Source organism: Malania oleifera, chromosome 6 (genome assembly GCF_029873635.1).
Source record: "Malania oleifera isolate guangnan ecotype guangnan chromosome 6, ASM2987363v1, whole genome shotgun sequence".
NCBI lineage: Eukaryota > Viridiplantae > Streptophyta > Magnoliopsida > Santalales > Ximeniaceae > Malania > Malania oleifera.
In genome coordinates, this window is record NC_080422.1 from 99,017,964 (window position 1) to 99,038,180 (window position 20,217).

The 20,217-nt window shown below is 35.6% G+C and overlaps 1 protein-coding gene and 1 pseudogene across 1 annotated transcript; one reads left to right on the forward strand and one right to left on the reverse strand.

The window, feature by feature from the left end:
* The first annotated feature begins 219 nt into the window (after positions 1-219).
* Positions 220-5,638, forward strand: LOC131158724 (omega-hydroxypalmitate O-feruloyl transferase). The gene is made up of 2 exons (XM_058113584.1): positions 220-705; positions 4,742-5,638. Exons 1-2 carry the CDS (start codon positions 220-222, stop codon positions 5,636-5,638), a joined length of 1,383 nt encoding a protein of 460 aa, XP_057969567.1.
* Positions 5,639-12,978: 7,340 nt separating this feature from the next.
* LOC131158725 (ribulose bisphosphate carboxylase large chain-like) lies at positions 12,979-17,655 on the reverse strand (annotated as a pseudogene).
* Positions 17,656-20,217: the final 2,562 nt, after the last annotated feature.

Here is a 20,217-nt window from a genome sequence, read left to right on the forward strand (position 1 = left end):
TTAAACCAAATAAGATACATTTCAATTCTCTCATTAATTTTTTGCATGACAGTCCCAAAAGCACTTCAAATCTTTTAGTGATCATGGGCAATGCCACCATCACCTGCCCCACACCAAACGAAGTAATCAAAACCCCTTTTTAATTCAAACACAACTTAAGCTTCAATTTCACACTGCAAATTAACTTTAATTTCACTTGCCATGCCTTCTCCTCCTTCCATGGCTCCATGCGTTCAAGAGCTCCACTTCCCCACCCTCACCATCCCCATCACCATTGACCACGTCACCGCCGTCATGCCCGCCGGCCCCATTCCGGCGGCCTCTGGCGACACGCTCTACTTGTCGAACCTCGACGACATCATAGGAGCTCGCGTTTTCACCCCAACCGTCCACTTCTACCAATCAAATCGTTCTTCAAATTCCGACACCCTACCGTCGATCACGAAATCGATACGCGACGCTCTCGCCGGCGTCCTCGTCCCCTACTATCCTTTCTCCGGCCGGCTTCGGGAGACCCAGAACGGAAAACTAGAAGTGTTCTTCGGCCCAGACCAAGGGGCCCTCATGGTGGAGGCCCACACCGATATGGCCTTAGCCCAGCTCGGAGACCTCGCCGTGCCGAATCCGGCGTGGCTGCCGCTAATCTACCGGTTCCCCGACGAGGGGCCGTACAAAGTCATCGACATGCCACTGGTGATTGCTCAGGTGATCTATGACTTAATAAAACTTCTATTTTTTAAAATTTTTTTAAAAAATTATTAAAAATATAATAAATTAAAGAGTATAAAGAGCTACAGAAATAAATTTAACATAATTATAAGGATAGTTCAAGATAATTGTAGTGGTTAAAGAGATTTTGAAATAGTTATTAGTAGTTGTGGGATCAAATTTGACATTTTTAAAGAAGTCACTAAAGGAAAAATATAATATTAAGGGCAAAAGACACTTAACTTCTTTGAGATTTAGTGAAAAGATAAAAATATTTTCTGAGTTTTAAAAATCTCATAAATCTCTTTTAAGGTTTTAAAACAGTAAAGTACTTTTTTCTAAAAAAAAATTGCCAAAAAGACAAAAACTTTTCCTTAAAAAATTTATCTTTTTATAAAATAAAAGTAGAGATTTGTGTCTCTTTGTCAAACCTCAAGGGAAGTCCATGAAATTCTTGAAATCTAAAAAAACCTGTAAAGTTTTTGAAACCTTAGAAGATATCATTGTCTTTTTGCCATAATGTTAAAGATTAGAGATAAATAAAATAAGACAAGTCAATCAAGTAATAAAAGTCTTTTCTTCACTTTTTTAAATGCTTTATTTAAAATTATTATTAGTGCTAAATATGGACGCATATATGAGTGATATAATGAATCAACAATATTCTTAGAAAATTTCCATGAGAATGATCTTTAGTTTATTTTATGAACTATAATCAAGTAAGAATAAGAAATGTAATTCAAAATATAACTTACTATATTTCCACTTAAATAACTGAATTTCAATGCAATTAGATTTTTTTTTTCCTTCTATTCCTATTGCTCAAGTCTCTATTATGCGGAAAATTACTGGATCTTCTTTTCCCTTACTCTTATGTTTAGCTTAATGATGGAGATTCTACCAAATTAATTATTAATTAGTGATGAGAGAGACTAAGAGTCATTTATATAGAAATCCATAAGTAACGCAATCCATCAAAGAGTCATAAATATATGCATATGACATTTCATTTCCTCCAAGATGAATATACATTGACTAAATGTGATACATTCTTTAATGATACGTTAATTAAGGAAACTTATGACTTTGACTAATACATCTTCATTATTTGAATGTATCTTAATTGGAAGACTTTTCATTAACCATTATAGATACATGACTTTGGTCATTGTATCTTATATACTAATAAATAAGTTAGTTGACTTTAGTCAATATACCTTTAATACTTAATTAATTATTTATATATAGCTACACATACTATGTGATCATGAATATCACTTTGCGCGCGCGCGCGCGCGCACACACACACACACACATATATATATTTCCAACATTCTCCCATTTGATTGAATGATCACATTAAGAAACATGTTTCTTTTATTTAAATTAACAGTCACTATGCACTTAACTAAACAAACAACTAAGATGGGTTATGACAGTTTTATGTAAACTATCTATCATAATTCCTTCTATATATCACATTAGTATTTATTTAAATAAGTCATAACGATGAAAAATATGAACTATTCAGTTATGTACATATCATAAACTGGTCCCACAATAATATCAAAACACTAAAAAATTTCCATCATTTTAATTTTCAATAATGTGCACATGCATAAATTATAAAACATAAGCCAAGCTCATTGAATTCACATGCTCATTATGCATTTAGGCACCAGTACTTTAATTAAATGGGTCTACTATCATCATCTTGAGACTTAATGTATTTAATCAACACCTTATATCTCGCACTCTCTCTCTAAGAACAAGGCATTTTACCTTTATGTGTTTTGACTTTCTCAAACACTTGTTATTTTAATAAAGAAATCATCATATAATGCTTTAATTAGTCTTGAAATAAAATTTGTTAGAAGTCTCCTCAACCAAATTACTTGGGAGGTCATGTCATAATTCCAATTTCCAATGCATACCAAAATATTGGTGCTAGTACATGTATGAGCATAATTCATGTTTCCAATTGAAAATGCATATGAAATATTTTTCTTTTACTTTCATTGGCAAAACTTTGACTTTCAATTAATATGTAACTTTCTAGATAGAGCTAGAAATATTAAACTCCTCAAGTGTTTTTTTTTTCCCCCTAATATAGGTCTTTAGAGAAAAATAAGATTTTCTATTAAACCTAGGACAAATTTCAATGTCTAAGATAATTATGCATCTCTTATGTCTTCCATTACAAAGTTCTTAGAAATTAAAGAAATATCATCCATACATAAAATCAAAAATACAAACTCGCTCCCATTATACATACATTCATCATTATTATTTCTTTTGAAAGAAATAATGGTATCATGAGCCTTAAGATACTATTAATTGGAAGGAAACTTGTTTTATCTCAATTATGGATTTCTTTATTCTACACACTAGTTTCCATTATATGTTTTCACACACTATTAAGCCCATCGTATTTTTTTTCAATCAAAGTTGTCATTAGTGTATCTGATAATGCCTTACTAGAAATTCAAATTATTCCTAATCAACATTATTAGAACACTTGCAAATTTCATAAGACTTATCCCCTGTGTCAAACTTGTCAATCGACTTTTGAGTTTCACCAACATGGATACATTGATCTAAGTCTAAATATAATGAGAATTAGTTCTTTCAATTTGAAAATTGGAACCTTTCAACTCTAGAATATTAGCCAAACTTGAAAATGAATTTGAATCAATAACTTAAAAACATGTCGAAAGTAACTTAAAAATGTGTTAAGAATTACTAAAAAACTTAATATGACATTTGATTATACTTGCATTAAGTGCATCGGCATATCCATCCTTTAGGTTAGATAATGGCATGCCATTGATGCAATCTACAACACCTTGCAAGTTTTAATGTCATAAGTACTTTTTTTTCCCTTCAAAATATATAATCAACCAAAATGTAAAAAACATTAAAAAAAAAAAAATGCTCAAACTCTTTTCTCACAAATAGGGAAAAAGGGAGAAAATGTTGGCTTTGTCAGCATTAACCATAACTTCATTAAACCAAAGGTTAGACATAATATGCTTGATTACGGATATCCACTATGAAATTGAATCCTTTAGTTCCATTTTATCATATTGGAATCACATTATTTGGATGCTACTTTTTTGACTACCAATTTGATAATAAAAAAAAAAACATAATGGTTAATTATATATTAAGATATATGTAAAGCAACTGTTATAGGTTTATAAAATAGGTTTCAACCTTATGTACCAGATTTTAGAAAATTTTCATAAAAGGGTCCGTTAGCTTATTTTATGAACCATAATCAAGTAAGAATAAGAAATGTAATTCAAAATATATTTTACTCTATTTCCATTAAGATAACTTAATTTCGATGCAATTAGCCCTTCTTTCTTTTTTTATTCCAACTGATCAAGTATCTATTATGCAGAAAATTATTGGGTCTTTTCTCCCAGTACTTACTTTAATGTTCGACTTAATGCTGGAGATTCTACCAAACTTAATTATTGAATGGTGAGAGGGACTAAGAGCTCTTTATATAGAAATCCATAAGTAATGCAATCCATCAAAGAGTCATAAAAACATGCACATGACATTTCCATTCCTCCAAGATGAATATACATTGATTAAATGTGATATATTCCTTAATGACACTTTAATTAAATAGATTCATGACTTTGACCGATGCATCTTCATTATTTCAATATATCTTGATTGAGAGACTCTCCATTAATCATTATAGATATATGACTTTGCTCATTATATCTTATATACCTATAAATAAGGTATTTGACTTTGGTTAGCATCTTGAGATTTTAAAAATGTAAGTCTTTCCTAAGGTTTGTCAAAAATGGCCGATCTTTTTTTAAAAAATTTATTTTTTTGTAAAATATGAAGGAAGATTTGTATCTTTTTAATAGAACTCCAAATGTCACTTGAAACAAAAAAAGGTGATCACCTTCTTTGTTAAACCTTAGGGGCTTGTGTTCATAAAAATATTTATAATTTTGATTAAAATATTCCTTTACCCCACCGAAGAAAATTTCTGGGTCTGTAGGTGACCCTTTTCAGCTGCGGCGGCTTCAGCCTTGGCTTACGACTCTGCCACTGCCTCTGCGACGGCTTCGGCGCCATGCAGTTCCTTGGCGCGTGGGCTGCAACTGCCAAAACCGGCGCCGTCGTCACAAATCCTCCTCCGCGATGGAACCGGGAGTTTTTCTGGCCGCGGAACCCGCCGGCGGTGAAATTCCCACACACAGAATTCATGAGAAAAGAAGAAACCTCAACCCTCACTGCGTGCTTATGGCGAGCCAAGCCGGTCCAGAAGTGTTACAGAATCAGCCCGGAATTCCAAGCTCGGCTCAAGACTTCGGCTCAGCCGGACGACGATTTCGGATGCAGCACATTCGACGCGATGGCGGCGCACGTGTGGAGGTCGTGGGTGAAAGCGCTTGACGTGATGCCGCCGGAAAACGAGCTCCGGTTGACATTTTCCGTCAACGGTCGGGGGAAGATGGAGAGGCCGCCGTTGGAGGAGGGGTTTTACGGGAACGTAGTATGCGTGGCGTGCGCGGTGAGCACGGTGGAGGAGCTGGTGGGGGGAAGGCTGTCGGAGACGACGCTGTTGGTGCGGGAGGCGCGGGCGGGGGTGACGGAGGAGTACGTGAGGTCGACGGTGGATTACGTGGAGGTGGAGAGGCCGGCGAGATTGGAGTTTGGGGGGAAGTTGACGATTACGCAGTGGACCCGGTTTTGTATGTACGAGAGGGCGGATTTTGGGTGGGGAAGGCCGGTTTATGCCGGTCCGATAGACCTGACGCCGACACCGCAGGTATGCGTGTTCTTGCCGGAGAGAGAGGTGGAGGGTAGGGCTAGTGGGTCGGCCATGGTGGTCTGCATTTGCTTGCCGGAGTCAGCCGTGGATAGGTTCAAGGAGTACTTGTCGGCATGTTGAATAGTGGGAGCTGAACAAATTAATGGATTGCCACCAAAGTAATTAATAGTGAACCTTTAAAATTTAAATCCAACTATTATGTATTTTCCATAAGTAACACTATTTTTTTATCTTTTTGGTTAAAATACAATGTATTAAATGAATCACATATATGTAAAATTTGGAAAGTTTGAGGGACAAAATATTGGCAAAAGTTTTTTCACCCAAATTAAATAAGACACTAACAACAATAACAAACTTTTAGTTTACTAGGGTTGTTTTATGAATCTTTTTTACTAAATTTTGTAGGGCACACAAAATATTATTACTGTAATATATTACTAAAACTATATATGTTAGTTTTGGGAAGATAAGCATTGTATGGAAAAAGTTAAGGAATATAAATAAATAAATTGCAGAGCTGATGAAAATTAGATGTTTAGTTTTATGGATTTTGAAAATTCGTGTGCTCTTCTAGTTAGGTCGAAATAATGGATGTGTTGTGTAATAAAAATTTAAAGAGAGAATTCCATATGTTTATGGCATTAATTAGATGTCTTTAGGCATCAATTCAAGAATCTCATTACAACATACACAGCAATTAATGATGAAAATTATTGTAGTATGCACGACAATGATGGAGAGATTAGGTGGAGATTAGGAGCTCTAACTACTACTACATAAGAGAGTTGTTGTTGGATGTGGGAAAAAGGTTTTTGCTACTGTAGTTTTGGAAGAAAATATTTATCGTCTGCTAGTTTGTGGGAGCAACAACTTCTCTCATAGAGAGAGAGAGAGAGAGAGAGAGGTTTAATTTGGGGAAAAAGAGAAATTCCTAACATGTCTAGGGTTTCAAAAATCTATGTGCATTACACATGCACTTACACTATATTAATTAAGATCTAACATCAATATTTTAACAAGGAATCAAACACATCTAGTAGTTGTTATGGCCTTTGGTTAATAGGTATCATCTAGGTTGTTGATGTTGTATTGAAACAAAGTTTGTAATTTTATTTTAGAACATGATTTAAATAGATAAAACTACCTAAAAAAAAAAAACTCTAAGATAATTAGCTTAAAACAAAAGAACTAAGCCATTGAAAAAATCTTTTCAATTTGCTTCTTGCTTTGTTTCCTTCCATATTCCAAACTTTGCCAAGAGGTTGGCACATTGGTTACCTTATCATAGATATGGTGGTTTAACTTGATTTTTCAATCTTGAACTCAACGATGCCAAATGTCTTCAATGATATTCCAAAAGAAGCTAAACCTTAATTAGTAGTAAAGTACGTAATCAATTGGGCGCAAGTAGTGCCTCTAAGCCAAGGATTCCAATTCGAGGACAACTTGACTTAAACTTTTTCTCCAAGTCTTTGAAGCTTATATTTAATTTTAGCAAGTTCTGCCATCAAATTTGAAGCTATCCCCACGAATCCAAAGAAGCCTAGTCTCCAACTACCTGTTTCGTCCCAAATAAGTCCCCTTATTTAATTCATCGCTTTGAATATTCCCTCAAGAGTTGCCACCATCAACATTTTTATGTTAGGTGATAGCCAAGACAAAAAGCTTGTTTGTGATCTATCACCAACCTCTTTAAATCTTATATCTGATTCAAAGTAAAAAAGGTAACAATAACCACCATTTAATTTATGGTTATGATGAAAATCCTAAATGTAAAAGCTCCCATAATTAAGTCTTAAACTATACATGTAACGACCTGAAGAATAATGACATTTAAATAATAAAGAGGGAGAGAAATGGAAACAGTAATAAAAGGAGGCAGTCGACGACATTGCATTTGGAATATAATAACCTAGGGGATCTTCTCATGGCCTCGTCGACGAAAACAGGGGATTCGTCGACGAGGGTACAAGAGGGTCTCGTCGACGAGGGCAAGTTTCGTCGACGAGAAGATGCCGAGAGAGGATTTTTGGAAGTCTGAAATTTCGTTGACGAGGGTGTAGGTTCATCGACGAACTTTCTACAGGACTCGTCGACGAGGTGACGTGGCTCGTCGACGAATCCCGCAATATAAATAACTCTAAACTGATTTTTATCGCAGAAATTCTGCTGCAGTCTCTGTCTCTCCTTTCCCCTACGGCTCCTTCCTCTTCTTTCTTTGATTTCGGCTCCATCAGTGGCCGAATCGATGATCTGAGGCCACCACGATGCTCCTGGAGGAGTTTTCTGCAAGTCTGTAGGAGCGGATCGTCAGTGGGACAAAATTGGAATTCATCCCAATTCCAGGGTAAGGTATTTTATTCAGAATTTGACTTTCCAGCAGCTGTAGGAAATGTTGTAGACGTAGAAATAATGATGCTTTGTTTTGGGATATATGATTTTCAAGGTGTTGAGTGGAGAACCCTGCGGGTGTAGGACCCATCTCAGTAGGGGGATTTTAGCAGAAATTAGGTAAGGGAAATATGCTATGCTAGGTAGTTCTAAAATAATTTCCAGTATGAAATGTATATTTTTACCAGGTTATTATTCACAGCAGGACTTTATATAGTTTATTAATTATGAATATTATGTATTAAATTACTGTAATGTCCCTCTATTTCTTAATGTATACTGTGACATAATAAGTAGAATGCACAACCCGAACCTGTGGGTAACAGGGATATCTGTCAAACACAGCGAAAAAACCTAGCAACAGTAAACATAAAATCTCAACATCCAATCATAAAACATAATACTAGAAACATAATACCAGAGTTTACTACATCTCCCAATATTGTACATATATACAACCCTCAAAATATCAAAATGACAGTAGGACCTTATAACAAAAATCTACTGATCCTAGTACATAGCTTACCCTTCTATTATGGAAGCTCCACTCACTCAATGGCGGCCTTGACCCACCGGTTTCTCTGGGTTTCCTGAAAAATGTGTTAATGTTGGGGGTGAGACACTTCTCAGTAAGGGAAAATAAACTAAACACAGCTGTGTGGCAACATAAACATTTAAAGTGCTTATACATATACAGTACAATTCATAACTCTGGAAATAATCATAATATCATGCTGGATAATCATGTACTTTCATATTTGTCAATAAATCATAATATACATAAGCATCTATGATAATTGTAATACTGAAAATATACCCAGGATGAATAGCTAGCTAATGTCATGTATTACCCCCTATGACGGGTTGTGCAGCCCGAAAGCGGGACCCGACAATGATTGGCCGACCACTACCGAATCAAATATGTCTGTAAGTACGATGGGCCCACCACACCCTGGTTCGGACTTCCAGGTGGACGTCCACACTCTAATGAAAGCCACATCGACTATCCATCTCTCATCCCCTCGTGGGATGGTTAGCACTAATCTAAAGTAGATATCTGATCTACACTGTATAACTACAGTACCAAGCCCTGAACTGAACTAAACTAACATCTTGGTTGTAATAACATATAATATATGAACATACATAACATCATCACGGCCTCGTGCCGAAAACATAGATACGGCCTCGTGCCGAAATCATAAATACATGGCCTCATGTCAAAATCGTAGATACGGCCTCGTGCCGATAATTTAAATACATGGCCTCGCGCTAAAACATAAATACGGCCTCGTGCCGATAACATAAAATACATGACCTCGTACCAACATCGTTTCAGGTATATACATTCTGAAAATAATTCATTTCTCATACATTCGTCAAAATGATCGTAACATAACATATCTTTCCATAATACCTGAAATCATACTTTGTTCATAAATCTTTCATATCATAATATGTTTACATAACATCTTATTCATGCCACACGTGCACTGTATAAAATCATACTTCTTATTCTAAAATCGTAATTCTCTGGCATCTCATACATACATATATGTTTCATCATAATAGCAGTATTTCCCAAACGTACATTTCATCTATAATATACAAGTATAACATTTGCTTTTCTGAAAATAAATTTACTCACAATTAATAATAAATTGCGTCGAAAATAATTGCTTTAATTTATTCCCTTACTTGGCTACTGAGAAAGCCCCTAAAATATCCTAGCCTGACCCTCGTATGACTTCCTGATCAATACCCTGAAACTTAAAACTCTTAGTATTAAATATCAGTACTTTCATACGTACATCAATTTCTATAACTACCATAAAGTCTAATTTGGCTTAAAAAGGCTTACCTCAACCCAAGGATGATTTCCAACTTCGTTTTCCCAACAATCCGCTCCGGCAAACTCGCAGAGAACTTCGCCAGGAGCGTCATGGTAGTCTCAAATCTTCGATCCGGCGTAAAACTAGCCCAAAATCGAAGAGAGAGAGTAAGAGGGCCGAAGAGGAGAGAGAGAGAGTGGAAAGGAAGCTTCAAATGAAATAAAAATCGAATTTTTAGTATTTATAGACAGCAGAATTCATCGACGAGCTCGACCTTCGTCGACGAGTTCTTCACAAATTTTGTCGACGATATTCAATCTTCATCGATGAAATTCAGTCAGCTCCAGAAGCCCTCTCGGTATTTCTTCGTCGACGAGGCCCTGTGTTCGTCGATGAAATCTTTAAAGCCTTCGTCGACGAAACCCTGTGTTTGTCGACGAAGCTTGGCAGCTTTCTTCTTAATTTTTGTTTCCATTCCCATTTCTTTTATTATTTAAATTCCACTTTTAAAATTCGGGTCATTACAATTACTATGTGGTTTGAGAATATAAATATAGTATAGAAGCATGTTTTACAGTATTTTCAGGGTATGTGGGTATGTTTTATAGAATATATAGCCAATGGATATGTTTTATAGTAATTACAGAATACCATGATTATACAGTTTCCAGTACCATGACTTAGAGATTACAATTCAGTTCATTAATACAGAGATTACAATTCAGTTCATTAATACTGTTGACACAATTACAGTTTATTTCAGTGTCATGGTTAATACAGTTATTTCATAATCATGGTAAATCAGATAGTTGTATATAGAAATATATTATATAGTATTAGACCCTGTTGGACCATATAGCAAAGCACAGTACCGTAGCTACAGATATTCAGTTCAGAGTGCAACCACCTATTCAGATAATACGTGATAGTAGGTCGATCGTTCCCAGATGTGGACAGGCTCCCCATTAGATATGGGTTGAGGAGTGGCCGATCTAACTAAGGGAGTATAGTGATTTACCCTGGTTAGCCAGCCAGGGTAGATCCCGCCTACAGGCCGCACAACCCTGTCATGAGGGGTTAAATCATGACATACAGTTATCCACAGGGAAGTTTTCAGTTATTATTATGTATATACAGATTTTCTGAGATGGAGAATATACTTATGTACATTAGAAGTATTTTGAACAGTAACCTAAAATACAGATATGTTAAGTAACATGAAAATGGTGGTAGTTTCTATTACTTGTACTATATTTACAGATCCAGTTATACCTGATTATATAGAAACAGATTTTCATAATATTGTAACTCATTTGCCACACACTAGCAATAGCATATTTCGTCTTACTGAGCGTTGGCTCATCCCATTACTTTAACATTTTTCAGGTGATCTAGGTAGGTAAGCAGACCAGGCTCGCAGATAGAGGGGCCTCAGTATTGCCCTAACAATAGAGTGAGTATTTTTGGGAGTATTTTTGCATAGCCCTAACCAGTTGAGGATATTTTAGGAAATAGTCATATATGTATATTTTGAAAAACATTTTAACACTCTGGTATTGTATATAATTATATATGGTTATGTTTATTTGATTTCTACTTCTCGTTGCTTAAGTTGATGGTTGGGTTTAATCCAGTTTGCTATCAGAGCATTATAAATGTTATAGTATATATAAAAAAAAAAATCCCAAGTTAAATAGCTGGTCATTATAATACAAGATTAAGAAGAGAAATTATTATAAATCATAGGAATTAAGAGAGCAGCAATCCATATCTCCTTAATTAGCTCTTTGACAATCCTAAAAAATATGAGTAATACTCTTCTGTAGAGACCGAAAAAAATAAATTATGAAATTAATTTAGGAAAAAGAAATTTTTAAGGGGGAACTATAGGGCTTCGTCGATGATTGCCCTGAGCTCCTCAATGAACTGCCTTCTTTGACCCGTCAATAAGGACACGTGTCTCGTCAACGAAGAGATACAGAGAGCAGGGTTTCAAAACTTTCAGGTTCGACGACGGGGTTCATGGGTTTGTCGACGAACTCCCTACTTCGATTCGTCGACAAGTCCACGTGTCTCATTGACGAAGCCATGTGGCCATCTGACTATAAATATGCAAAAATCACATTTTCAGCGAGGGTTTCAGGATTTTACTATTTCTCTCTCTAAAATTTCGATGCTCCCTCCTTCTCTGTTCAGATTCAGCTCCGTTCTTCCTTGTTTCAACAATCAAAAATTGCCACAATGATCCCTAAAAGATTCTCTACAACTTAACCGGAGCTGAATGTTGATTTGAGTATCTTGGGCACCATCCCAAAATTAGGGTAAGTAAGTAATTTTAGGGTTTATGTGCTTATTTGGAATTGTGGAAACCATAAAATGTGTTAGATGTTAATATACTGGGGTTTGAGTTGAGTGAACTGGGGTGAATGTGATTTCAAGGTTTGGAGTTTGGAACGTCGTAGGCATGATTCAGAGCTTTTAACAGGCTTCGCAGGAATCAAGTAAGGGAATAGATTAAGTCAGGTATTTTTAGAAATTTATTTATGAATTAATGTATTTTTGGGAATACTGGTGTTGAACAAAGGAAACAGGTTTTATAACATATTATAGTATAATACAGAATAGTACTCACTCATGTGGCATGAGTATAAATTTAATGTAACATCAGTATGTTAACATCAGTATGTTACAGTCCACGTGACTAATTCTACTAATACTAAATAATGATACATACATATACATTAATTAAATATTAATATAAATATTTAATTAATATTAATTAAAATTTATTAAAAAATTAATTTAATAGAGTGATTTTTCTTATGTCGTGTCAAATTCATATAAAAAAAAAAATTTGTTCTCTCCTCATTTTTTTTTTCATAAAATCTCGTCTAATATTTCTACAGAACGAAAAGACAATATACAGGATAGGTAGAAAGAGTTCTTTGGCTCAATCGATAGTTCGCAACTATGAGATATAAAAAAGATACCAATCCTAAAGGATCCATAGGATTCATTGTGGATCAAACACAACAATAGAAACATTTGAGTTGTTTAGTCTTCGATTTTGTATTTTAAATCTTGTATATATCTAGATATATACAAGATTTAAAATAGATGCAATAGAATATTTGTATTGTATTTGAATCAATCCTTTATACTAGTTTAGTAAAAGATTGGACCGAGTTTAATTGCAATTCAATTAAGGGAACGAAGAGTAATTAATGGATTCCATTACAAAGTATCCATTGCTTCGAATTCAAATTTGATCTCCTTCCATACCTCACAGGCAGTAGCTAGTTCAGGACTCCACTTGCTAGCCTCACAAATAATTTTATTACCCTCAAGAGCAAGATCACGTCCCTCATTAAGAGCTTGTACACATGCTTCTAGAGCTACTCGATTAGCTACGGCACTCAACGCATTTCCCCAAGGGTGTCATAATGTTCCTCCACCAAACTGTAGTACGAAATCATCTCCAAAGATCTAGGTCAAAGTAGGCATATGCCAAATGTGAATACCCCCCAAAGCTACAGGCAAAACACCCGACAATGAGACCCAATCTTGAGTGAAATAGATACCGCGACTTCAGTCTTTTTTAATAAAATCATCACGTAGTAAATCAACAAAGCCCAAAGTGATATTTTTTTCCCCTTCAAGTTTACCTACTACGGTACCAGCGTAAATATGATCTCCACCAGACATATGCAAGGTTTTAGCTAGTACACAAAAGTGTATACCATGATTCTTCTGTCTATCAATAACCACATGCATTGCATGATGGATGTGAAGAAGCATGCCATTATCTCGGCAATAATGAGCCAAGCTAGTATTTGCAGTGAATCCCCTTGTTAAGTAGTCATGCATTATGATAGGAACTCCCAATTCTCCAGCAAATACAACCCTTTTCATCATTTCTTTGCATGTACATGCAGTAGCATTCAAGTAATGCCTTTTGATTTCACCTGTTTCGGCTTGGGCTTTATAAATTGCTTTTCACAAAATAAGAAACGATCTCTCCAGCGCATAAATGGTTGGGAGTTTACGTTCTCATCATCTTTGGTAAAATCAAGTCCACCGCGGAGACATTCATAAACTGCTCTACCGTAGTTCTTAGTGATAACCCCAATTTAGGTTTAATAGTACATCCCAATAGGGGGCGGCCATACTTGTTCAAATTATCTCTCTCAAAACCAGAAGTGCCCCTTGTTTCAAAGAGAGGAGGATGGGTTATTCACATTTCATTTGATGGTCAGAGGTGAATTGAAAGCTAAACAGTGGGAATTCTAAAAATTCCCTGGAGGAAAAATAGAAATGTTTCCTACGTTACCCAAAATATATGGAAGTGTCGACGTAATTTCATAGAGTCATTTGGTGTGAATGCTACACGAAGACCATAAGCCAGATGACGGAATGGGAAGACCTAGGATGTAGAAGATTATAACATGAGTGATTCAACAGATTTGGATTCCTATATATCCACTCATGTGGTACTTCATTCTACATACGATATATATATAAGATCCATCTGTATAGATATCATCATCTACATCCAGAAATTCGTATGCTTTGGAAGAAGCTTGTACAATTTGGGAAAGGGTTTTGATTGATCAAAAAGAAGAATCTACTTCAACCAATATGCCCTTAGGCATGGCCATACATAACATAGAAATCACACTTGGAAAGGGTGGACAATTAGCTAAAGCAGCAGGTGTTGTAGCAAAATTGATTGCAAGAGAGGGGAAATCGGCCACATTAAAATTACCTTCTGGGGAAGTCCGCTTGATATCCAAAAACTGCTCAGTAACAGTCGGACAAATGGGAAATGTTGGGGTGAACCAGAAAATTTTGGGTAGAGTCGGATCTAAGTGTTGGCTAAGTGTCCTATAGTAAGAGAAATAGTTATGAACCCTGTAAACCATCTCCATGGGGGTGGTGAAGGGAGGGCCCCAATTGGTAGAAAAAAACCAACAATCCTTTGAGGTTATCCTGCACTTGGAAGAAGAAGTAGAAAAGGAAATAAATATAGTGATAATTTGATTCTTCGTCGCCGTAGTAAATAGGAGAGAAATTCTAATTTATTTCTTCATATTTACAAAAACAAAAGAAAAAAACTTAAAAAAAAAACAGAAATAATTCAAATAAAAAAACTATAATAAAAAAATCCTTTTGTAGCAAATCATTTATTAAAAAAAATTGATAAGCTTAACATACAAGTGAAAAAAGAAATAATAATAACTTGGTCTCGGGCATCCACCATTATACCCACAATGCTAGACCATTCTATTGCTATCCATAACAGAAAGGAGCTTTTGCCTATTTATATAACAGATCGTATGGTAGGCCACAAATTGGGAGAATTTGCACCCACTCTAAATTTCTAGGGCCATGCGAAAAATGATAATCGATCTCATTGTTAATAAAGTGAATATAGATACTCAACAATCATTAGTAGGAGGTTAATCTTATGATAAAGAAGAGAAAGAAGAATCCAAATACAGAAACATATGCTTTAAGTCTATATATATATATATGTCTGTTCACAAAGCACAAAGAATAATTGATCAAATTCGTGGATGTTCTTACATGGAAACACTTATGATACTAGAACTCATGCCCTATCAAGCATGTTACCCTATTTTAAAATTGGTTTATGCAACAAAAAATGCTAGTCAGAATATGGGTTTCAGCAAAGCGGATTTAGCTATTAGTAAAGCTGAAGTAAATGGCGGTATCGTCGTAAAAAAAAGTAAAGCCTCAAGCTAGAGGACGTAGTTATCCAACAAAAAAAAACCACTTGTCATATAACTATTGTATTAAAAGGCATACCCTTATATAAATATGAAGAAACAGGGTTAAAAAACCCGAACGAATATATAAAAAAAGTACACAGACATGATGCGCCTGGTATGGCTACGAGTCAAAGTATGTATAGTAATAGAGGTTTATGGGACAAAAAATAAATCCACTTGGTTTCAGACTTGGACCCAAGATCATCATTCCCTTTGGTTTGCACAACCAAAAGAAGATCAAAAAATGTGGAATTGTATCAAGAATTATGTACAAAAAAACATGAGAATGTTTTTCGGTGTCGAGGGAATTGCACGTATAGAGATTCAAAAAAAAAATCGATCTGATCCAGGTTATAATCTATATGGGATTTGCAAAGTTATTAACAGAAGGTAGACCATGAGGAATCGAAGAATTACAAATAAACATACAAAAAGAATTAAATTATGTAAACCGCAAACTCAACATTGCTATTACAAGAATAGTCAAACCTTATGGACACCCTAATAATCTTGCAGAATTTATAACCTGCCAATTAAAGAATAGAGTTTCATTTCAAAAGGCAATGAAAAAAGCTATTAAATTTAATTGAACAAGAAGATACAAGCCAATTATATTATGTGAAATGTAATATATATATATATATATATATATATATATAATAACAGAACCCAGATGGTTACGTTTGTTAAGAGCACGATATTATAGCTAGTTAATCAGATCGGTGTAGTAGGATACCCACTGAGTGTCGACCCCCAGAGGTTGTCGGTGAGTAGGCTGGGCGGACCAATTTGGGTATAGCCGACAGTGCAACCACACTGTTTAAGAAGTGTGGGTCGGTGGCTGATTAGCCCAAAAGTGTAGGCGGTGTAGTAGGATACCCACTAGGCTACTAACCCCTAGAGGTTTTCGGTGTGGTAGGTTGGGCAGGCTAGTTTGGGTGGGCAATCGTGCATAGTTATGTTATGTTTGACTTAACCTAGTAGGCCAGTCAACGTTAAGTTCAGCCTACGAGCCGCACAACCCGAATCATGAGCGGTGGAGTCATGATACACAGATTTACATCTAGGGTATAATTTCAATAAAATACATATTTAACAGATGATTTTTAAGATACAAAAATTCATTATGATATAGTGTGTTTGAAAGTAGAGATTTTCATATGATATCCATTACAACTTAAGATATGTACATATTATAGTTACATTATTTGCAGTATATGTATGTAGTATGATAATACTCACATTGTCACACACTGATATTAGTTTATTTCCCTTACTGAGAGGTGTCTCACCCCAACATTACAAATATTTTAGGAAATCCTGACAGATGAGTACAACGAGCTCCGTGATAAAGGAGTTCGTAGATACTACCCAGTTGCAGGGTAAGTAGTCGGATCAGACTCGTGATGGATTTTAGGGGTATATATGTGTATATGTAGAAACAATGAAACTCTGGTATTGTATATGTGTATAGTGTATTTGGTTTCGCTACTTAGGTAATATGTATGTATAAATAAGAAAATCCTCGGTACTTATGGGTTCGAGTTGACTTTGACTGTGCGTTATGGTATCAGAGTGTTATTAGAAAACAAATAACATGTTAAAAAAATGGTTCTAAAGTCAGGGCGTTACATTTTGGTATTAGAGCCTAGGTTGTTAGGGTCTGTAGACTTTAATGTGTAGCGGAAACAATACCAGAGTATAGGAATAAATCAAGAATTTAGAGAGTCAATTCTAGGGAAATTAAGATGAGTATTTAGGGTTTTGTTCTGTAATCAGGAAGCAGGATTTCCGTAGTGGTTTCTATTTTTTTATTTTGGTGATGATTTCAAGAAAGCCATAGTAAACTGTTGTTGGATTGTGTTTCTCAATTGCTGGACTGAATCTTAAATTGAAGAATAAGGACATTAGATTAAATTGATGATATGAGAATTCAGTTAAATAAATATGTTAGTTATGTTGCGCAGACAAGGTCCTCAAACTATGTTTATCTATTTTTTAGGATGGACCCTGGGGGTAGCAGCGCTCACGCCAGTAGTGATGATGGTGCAAGCCCCTCTGGTGCGAGTGGTGGTGATTCAGATGCAATTCTCTGGCGTTTTCGGGAGGAGAACGCCATTTTTCATTGACATCTCCAATAATTACTCACTGTCACAAGAATTATTTCAAATTTGATAAAATATGATTGACAAATTTTATTAGAATTTAAAATTTACTATAAGTATTTTTGAAGTTTAAAAATAGACATAGAAAATTATTTTTTGCTTGTATAAGACTAAGATCTTTCTACTTATTATGAATTTACATGAATCCAATCATGAATCCAATCATTAGAGGGTTACATGAGAGAAAAGATCAAAACTATTCTTTAGTCTCGCCACATGAGCTAATATTATCAAAGTCAATAATGACTTATATATATATATATATATATATATATATATATATATATATATATATTCTAAAAATTATAATGAATAAATACTTAACTACATAATTGTTGATAAATTTTTAGTATATCTACACACAAACACACACACACACACACACACACACACACACACACACACACACACATATATATATATATATATTATCATTTTATTGGACAAATTGAAAAATGCTATTGTCAAAAAAGTTGAATTAACTAAAAATAAATATAGAGAAGTTCGCTAAAATGAATCCTCTGGCGTTTTCAGGAGGAGCTGATCCTGCAGTTGCTAAAAATTGGATGCAGGAGATTGAGAAAATACTGGAGGTACTTCATTATACCAATGAACAGAAGGTCTTAAATGCCATATATAAGTTGACAGGTGCAGCTGAGAGATGGTGGACAGTCGTGAAATTGCTTAAGGAATAAAGACCCGTACCAGTGGCCATGTCATGGAACCGATTCAAGGAAATGTTCTTTGATCGTTATTTTCCTCCTACTGTTAGAGAAGCCAAGATAGCAAAATTTAGAATCAGAGACAGGTGCAATTGACGGTTCAGCAATATGCAGCAAAGTTTATCGAGCTGTCACGCTTTGCTCCCTACATCGTTCCAGATGAGGTGAAGAAGGTGAAAATGTTTGAGAGGGGTTTGAAGTATGACATCCATAGACAAGTGGCAGTCTTAAAGATGTAGGGTTTCTCCAAATTAGTGGACAGGGCCATAGTAGTAGAGGAGAGTAACCAGAGGGATGTGGGGTCGTTGAGTCAGAGGAAGAGGCCCACGCCTCCAGGATTCCAGGCAGGGTCTAGTCGAGGCTCTGGTAGGGGAGACAGATATGGTAGAGCTCAGAGGCATGAGATTGGGAGACGGGAGTTTCAAGGCAAATAGGCCTATTCAGTTTGTCCTACATGTGGAAAGAGACACCGAGGAGAATGCCGAGCAAGGAGGAACGTCTTCTACCGATGTGGTGGACCAGGTCATGTAGCACGGGACTATCGTATGCAGTATAGTACTACTCCTACTCCCAAACCATTTGGAGGGAATATCCAGGCAACCAGGGGTGGCGGCCAGCAAAGAAACACAACTCCGGCGAGGGTCTATGCGTTGATGTCGGGAGATGCTGAGGCTACAGACGACATCATGACAAGTATGATTATTGCTTTATCATATAAAGCTACTGTTTTATTTGACTAAGGTGCCACCCATTCGTTCGTGTCATTGGGATATGTCAAGTCGACTAGAGTTGGGACACAGGTTTTAGATATAGATTTGTCAGTAGGCACGCCAACTGGATCAGTAGTGAGATGTGGAAGGGTACTTAAAAACTATCTAATGGCCATTTAGGAGAAAATATTACCAGCCAAAAGCTGGAGTTTGATGTGGGAGATCAGGCATTTTTTAGAGTAGCACCGCTAAGAGGAGCTATGAGGTTTGGGAAGAAGGGTAAACTAAGCCCTAGATTTATTGGCCCATTTGAGATACTTGAGAGAGTGGGTTTAGTCACATACAGGCTAGATTTACCACTAGCTCTATCCAAGATTCATGATGTATTCCATGTTTCCATATTGAGGAAATATGTCTCAGATCCCTCCCACGTGATCAACTATGAGGAAACACCAGTGCAGAGTCTAAATAGAAAAGAACAGGAGTTACGCACCAAGAAAATTTCATTAGTAAAAGTACTGTGGAGGAATCATGCAGTAGAGGAAGCATCATGGGTGCTTGAGGAGGAAATACGACAGAAGTACCCCCGTCTGTTCGGTGGGGATCAGTATTAGTTAGGAAAAGGAAGGTAATAGTTCAGATAAAGTTAGTATTGTTTAATAAAATCAGTATCATTTATATAGTGCAAGGTAAATAATGTATAAGTTGTATTTTAGAGTATAGGATAGGTAGTGTTTTAGTTTTGGGAAAATTTTATTTTATGTGTATATTTGTAATCTTCCATAACCATAATTGTAACCACGGTATTCCTCTGCCATAAGTGAAGGTAATTAATAAAATAAGCAGCAAATTTTTCCTCAAAGGATGGTGTATAACATATGTAATGACCTACTTATCTTATCATATAAAAAATATACTTAATAACAAAGTCAACCCAACCCATGGGTAACGGGGACACATCTGACATTCACAGCAGAAACCTAAGCAGTAGTAAATATAAATCACATTTTCATAACCATAAAATATAAATACTAGAGTTAACTATATTCCCAAATATCTGTGTTTATGTACAATCTCCAAAAAT